Source organism: Heterocephalus glaber, unplaced genomic scaffold (genome assembly GCF_053883595.1).
Source record: "Heterocephalus glaber isolate CG9 unplaced genomic scaffold, H.glaber_assembly_v1.0 deba00001504, whole genome shotgun sequence".
Taxonomy (NCBI): domain Eukaryota; kingdom Metazoa; phylum Chordata; class Mammalia; order Rodentia; family Bathyergidae; genus Heterocephalus; species Heterocephalus glaber.
The window spans coordinates 3,643,208-3,648,967 of NW_028258324.1; the positions used below are offsets into that span (position 1 = coordinate 3,643,208).

The 5,760-nt window shown below is 55.7% G+C and overlaps 1 protein-coding gene across 4 annotated transcripts; it reads right to left on the minus strand.

Annotated features, from left to right (window-relative positions):
* Positions 1-417: 417 nt before the first annotated feature.
* Positions 418-5,220, minus strand: Mst1 (macrophage stimulating 1). 4 transcript variants are annotated; one of them, XM_004834046.3, is made up of 18 exons: positions 5,109-5,219; positions 4,166-4,313; positions 3,969-4,081; positions 3,771-3,885; positions 3,558-3,694; positions 3,353-3,473; positions 3,028-3,146; positions 2,716-2,884; positions 2,479-2,609; positions 2,264-2,366; positions 2,048-2,184; positions 1,925-1,960; positions 1,721-1,841; positions 1,493-1,570; positions 1,207-1,353; positions 1,016-1,122; positions 775-914; positions 418-650 (listed from the first exon to the last, which is right to left on the minus strand). In XM_004834046.3, the coding sequence occupies exons 1-18, from the start codon at positions 5,194-5,196 to the stop codon at positions 489-491; spliced, it is 2,172 nt and encodes a 723-aa protein (XP_004834103.1). In that variant the 5' UTR covers positions 5,197-5,219; the 3' UTR covers positions 418-488. The 4 variants fall into 4 exon arrangements, 3 of the variants coding, with proteins under 3 accessions (XP_004834103.1, XP_087042209.1, XP_021118376.1); XM_087186083.1 differs by lacking the exon at positions 1,925-1,960 and having other exon boundaries at positions 5,109-5,220; XR_002396900.2 differs by lacking the exon at positions 418-650 and having other exon boundaries at positions 1,016-1,103; positions 5,109-5,220.
* Positions 5,221-5,760: the final 540 nt, after the last annotated feature.

Sequence of the window (5,760 nt, forward strand, 5' to 3'; positions counted from 1 at the left end):
TCTGGCTTATGCTGGTACTTTGTACCATGCTACCCAACCATGCCACCAGCTCTCACCTTGATGTTTTAGGTCCCTAGACCCTGGCTGTAGTAGCCATAGGGCTTCATCTGCCTCCAGTGTCAGTAAAGGGGACAGTAAGAAGTTCAGTCTGCCTATCCTGGCTAACAAGGTCTCTGGACCAAACTGTGTAGCTCTTGCTACATTCCCTTTGGGGAGAAACTGCTCTGAATCACCTTCTACTCCCAAGAGTGTGTCTGGAGGATGAGTGAGGCCCTGCCCTTCCACAGCACCCACAGGCTAAAGTAGTTCTAAAGTGAGATCACTCAGCCCAAGGTGTGCTCAAGGTCCCCAGGTCCTAGCAAGGAATCACTAATTCATTGCCTAGAAGCAGAGGCTAAAAAGCATTATGCACAGGTATAAAGAGGAAAGGTGGCTTTATCTCTGGTAGGAAGTTTTGTCCTCCTCAAGGCAAGGGACAAAGGCCAGGCCTAACCCAGCTGCATGACCTTCTGAATCCAGTCCACAAACACAGAGACACGCAGGAAGATGGCTGGCCATCCAGGCCGTGCACATACTCGGTTGGGGATTATAATTCCCTCCAGGACCCAGCAGTCATGGGTAAAGCAGGCAAGTGGGCCCCCGTAGTCACCCTAGCAGGTAGGGGAACTCATGAGGATCTTAGGCCATGGCAGCAACTAGCCCCTTTGGTGATGAGGTTGTACATTTCCAGCTGCCCACATCCTCCCTGGGCTGCTCAGAAGCCCTGCTGCTGACCTCACAGGCTCCTACAGGGGCCGTCAGTTTCCTGGTACACATCTCACTTTCTCGTACACGCCCTCGGTGTTTGATGTTACACTCCTGGTTGGAGATGACATTCAGCAAGGCCACATTTAGGACCCTGTCATGACTTGTACCTATCATGAAGGGAATACAGAAAAGGAGTGGGCTCTTGTCCATGACCCAGGGCTGGGCCTCCTGGCCTGCAGCAGCCAGTGCCCATACCCTAGGCTCTTACCTTTGGCCTCATCCCAGCCTGCAATCTCACACGTGGTTCTTGGAGGCACCACATAGCGCTCAGGGGGCAGGCAGATCAGGGCCACTCGCTGGTTTAGGGTCACAGGTCTTCAGCAGGGATGAAGCATTCAGGGCCTAGGGCCACAAACCCAGCACCCCCCCCCCCCGCCCCCATTTAACTTGTCCACATACCTCTCCAGCTTGAGCAGGACAAGCTGGGAATCTGAGGGCCCACATACCATCTTAGCCACTGGGACCTGCTGCAGGCCAGGCTCGCCAGGCTGTGGGTTCTGGAACAGGGTACCCAGCCACACCTCATATCCCGTGAGAGGTGCATGGCTGGGAGAGAAGCTCTGCTCTTTCTCAACTCTCAGTCTCCTACCCCATGACCCACTTCTTGGCTTGCTTGAGGAAAGTGGCTGGTAGGAGGACCAAGGTGGCAGTTGAGACTAGATTCCCAAACCCAAGGGAGGCTCACCAGGATGAGAAGCATTGCCGGGCTGTCAGTACCCACTGCTCCTTCACTAGGGACCCACTGCAGAAATGCTGACCTTGCCTGGAGAAATGGGGGTTAGGAGAAGGAACAGTGAGTCAGTCCGGGGACACATACAGGACTTGCCATTTTCTGGTTAGAATCTCTGGGACCAGAGACAGGTCCCAACTCCCACTGGCATAACCAGAGAGGACACAGCCATTTGGGCCTCACCTGTTGTGCAAACTGACTGTCCAAGGTGAGTTCCCAGGATGGCCCCCCACTATGCGTAGCTTGGAGAACCACTGGTCTGGCCTGTCCACCCTCTTGCCACACTTCTCAAACTGCACCTGGTCTGGGCAATGGGCAGATGGATGGAACCCCTTGGATGGAGGTCTGGGCAGAGAGGCACCCCCTACTCCTGGCCCAAGTGTGCACCTGGTGGGTCCAGGATGGACTTTGGTGGGTCATCATCTGAAAAACCAAGTTCACCCAGATTGAGAACCAGTCCTTGGAGAAGGGGCTGAGTTAGGGCCACAGGGAAGTGTCCCCACTACTTACTGCAGCGTTGCAGGGCACAGTAGTCGAAGGAGGTCCCTGGGTCAGTAGTGTAGCACCAGGGCCCATGGCTATCCCCATCTGGGTTCCGGCAGAAGTTTTCCTCCAGTTGAGCATATGGGGCAGAGGTGGGTGTGAATCTAAGTGGGAAGCAGGGCCATCTCAGGCCAAGGTGTATTGCCCAAGGGTTCAGGCCCAGTCCAGGGCCCATGTACTCACAGTGGCTTGTGTGGGCTTTGTGCAGACCAGGACTGGCATGGGACACCCTTGCGGGTCTTGTTGACAAAGCCTCGGTACTGCTCCCCTGAGCCATGGTAGCAGTCTGCAGGAGGCATGAGGGAACAACCATCATTCCAGGCCTCCTCCCTGCCTTCAGGCATCTCCAGCCCAGGTTTAGTCACCCCCCCACCACCACCACCCCCCGCCCACCTCACCCTCTGTGCGAATGTCATCGGTGCAGCGCGGTATCTGGTAGCAGAAGGCAACCCGCATACCAGGCCGGGATGTGAAGCACCAGGGCGCCTCCGAGCCATCAGGGTTCCGGCAGAAGTTTTCCCGGAGGTCCCTGGCAGGCACACACTCAACAGCACAGGGTCCTCTAGCCCCACCCAGCCCCCACCCTTCCTGCTTGCCGGCCCCGGAGCCACCCATGAAGTGTGCCCAGTGCTCACTTGCACACATATTTCTCTGGCAGGAATCTGTGCTGGTGTGGGCTCTGCGCATCCCAATGCTGGCAGGGCACGCCCGTGGTGGTGGTGTTGGCGAGTCCCCGGTAGCCCTCACCCTTCCCTCGGAAGCAGTGGAAAGTCCTGGCCTCGTGATGTGGTTGTGCCTCCAACCCTGGGGTGGACCGAGGCAGGTCGGACCCTGAGAAGCTAGAATCTAGGCTGACTCATGGTCTGGTACTCGGTTTTTGCTCTCTACCAGCCTCTGGACTACACCCAGCCAAACCACACCTCCCAGGTCCTGGACCAGAGGCTCACCACAGCTGGGGAGATCACAGAATTCTCGCTCAAGCTGTGGGTCTGTGGTGTAGCACCAGGGCCGCTCAGAACCATCAGGATTCCGGCAGTAGTTGTCATCTAGATCCTTGTCCAGGAATCTAGGGGACCATACCTAGACCTGAACAAGACCCTAGGACTGGGGCCCTTTCCAATTGCTTTTTTTTTGGTACCGGGGATCAAACTCAGGACCTTGCACTTTTGAAGCACGCGGCAGAACCACTGAGCTAAATCCCCAGCCCTGCAATTGCTTTTTATAAACCTTAATAGGTCTGCTACTGCCCCTAGTCTGCCCTTGCGCACATACTTGGCAGGCTCAAAGGGATGCACGTGCGGGTGCTGCAGGTCCCAGCGCTGGCACTCAAGTCCTGACTCTGTGTGGTCCACTGAACCACGATAATCCTCACCATTGCACCGAATGCAGGCACCTAGAGACATAGGGCCAGTGTGTTTCAAGACGAGAGTGGGCCTGTCCCTCCCTCCCCAGGCTCCATGCAGCCAGCACCACTTACCCTCCCTGCAAGACTTGATGCCACAGCTCTGGAAGCGCACTGTAGGGTCTGTTGTGTAGCACCAAGGACCTCTGGGGTCCCTGTCAGGATTGCGACAGAAGTTTTCTTCCAGGCCATTCCTGAGTGTGGGTTTATACCTGTGGGCAGAGAGCATCACTACAGCACATGCTGGGAGAAGTCTGTTGGCACAGATGAAAGGAAGATGTGTCTCACTTGTGGTCATTGGGGAACCTGTGATTCCAGCTTTGGCAGGGCAGGCCAGCCACTGTCTTGGCTGCAGTGCCCCGGTACCTGACGCCATTGTCCATAATGCATGTCCGAACATAGTCTGGAAGCAAGAGAAGAAAGGTCAACAGGATTGGAGGTCCTGGACTCCTTATCCCCACCTCACATTTCCCTGTAGCCACTTGCCTTTCTTCTGGAAGAGATCACAGCCTGCAGAACGCTGCAGCCCTGTGTGAGGCGAGTGCTGGGTCCATGGGAGCAGTTGGCAGCTGAGGCTGCTCATGTTGTAGTGAAAGGCACTAGGGAGGAAAAGGCACAGGATTATCCAAGTTCCACGTTCCCTTTCCTCCAGCCATATCTAGGCCACTTGACTGGCCACTCACCGGCAGTCCAGGAGGGGCCCACAGAGCTTAGCACACTCTTCAGCATCTACTACATCTTTCTGCCAAGACCCAAGCACCACTCCATGTAGCAAGTGCTGCAGCTCTGTGCCCCGAAGCACCTGGAAGTCATTCAGTGGCGAGCGCTGCCCTGTGGGGTGGGCACACATGTCAGTGCATGTGTATTGGCATGTCTGGTACTTTGTTTATTTGGACATCAGATACAAGACCTCTGGGATGGCTAGGCGCAGTGGCGCACACCTGTTATCCTAGCACTCAGGAGGCTGAGGTGGGAAGATTGCCATGAGTTCGAGGCCAGCCTGGGCTACATAGTGAGTTAAAGGCCAGCCTAAACTACATACTGAGACCCTGTCTCAAAAAAAAAACCAAAAACAAGACCTCTGGGATGGGCCCTATGTGTGCTTTCAAGAGCCACCCCAGCACCCTCCATGGAGTGGAGGAAGCAGGTCCAGGCATGGTAGTTTTCACTAGTACCTCTGGTGAGTGGGTCCGGCCCTGCGCTTAGGTCTAACACATGTGTTCTATGAGAGCTACGGTGACGCTGGTTGCCCCATCTCATCTCTTAAATGAGAATGTTTAGGCTCAGACCATTACACTAACCGGGCAGCGACCCAGCCTAGGCATTTTGACTCCAAGTCTGGGCTCCCACCTGAATGAAGACACATGCTAAGTGATTCAGGAGTCTCTACTTTCTGTGTGTATGCATCTGTGTGGTTCCAGCACTGCCTCTGTGCTGCAGCAGAAGTGCTAATGTAGGCCTAAGTAGGCATTGTGCACATGTATTCCAAGAGCTTCCTACCTCTGCTCAAGAGGCCAAGGTCACACTGCTTCCTGCCCGGTAGGAAAGTGAACTCCTGGCAAGAACAGCAGCATGGGCCTGTGGAAACCCCTCCTGAAGGCAGGTGGGAATCAGAAGGGTACTCACCAGGGGCCTCCAAGAATAGAGTCAGAAGCAGCAGGAGTGGGAGCCACCCCATCCTCTTGGCCAGAGACTGCACTGTGACCCACCCCATGTGACCCACCCCAACCCCATCCGGGAAGTTGTGAAACCTGTCCCTGCCGGATTGGGTGGCTCTGGCTCCACACCCCCCACCCCAGGCCTGCAGGCCCCTGACCTGAGAGGATGTGACAGGAGCTGGGTGGGGCCAGGCCCCAGGCCTTGGAGGAAGTACAAGGGCTCTCACTTTAATACAGCTACAGACCCAAGAGGCTTCCCTGTGTAATAGGCAGGAGTTAGAAAGGTTTGATGGGGACCCATGAGGTACCCTGGGATGTGGGCTTGAAGTCTCCTTGCAGAGCATATGGATGTGAGAATGGCCAGAGGCCCAGGTTCCAGACCCTGGATGATGGTATTAAGCTTCTCTAAGCCCCAGTTTCCCCCGTAGAGAACATTACCTGGCTGAGCCCCAATGCTGTCTTTCCCCTCCCTATTCCTGCCTTATCAGTTGGGCACAGCTGTAGGGAGGTCAGCTCACGCCCCTGGCAGCAGAGCCCAGGGTGGCTCACTGCCTACTAGTGTCATCCCAGGGAAGGTGAGTGAGGCTACTTATTGGGAAAAAATAAGAGTAGGGGTGAAG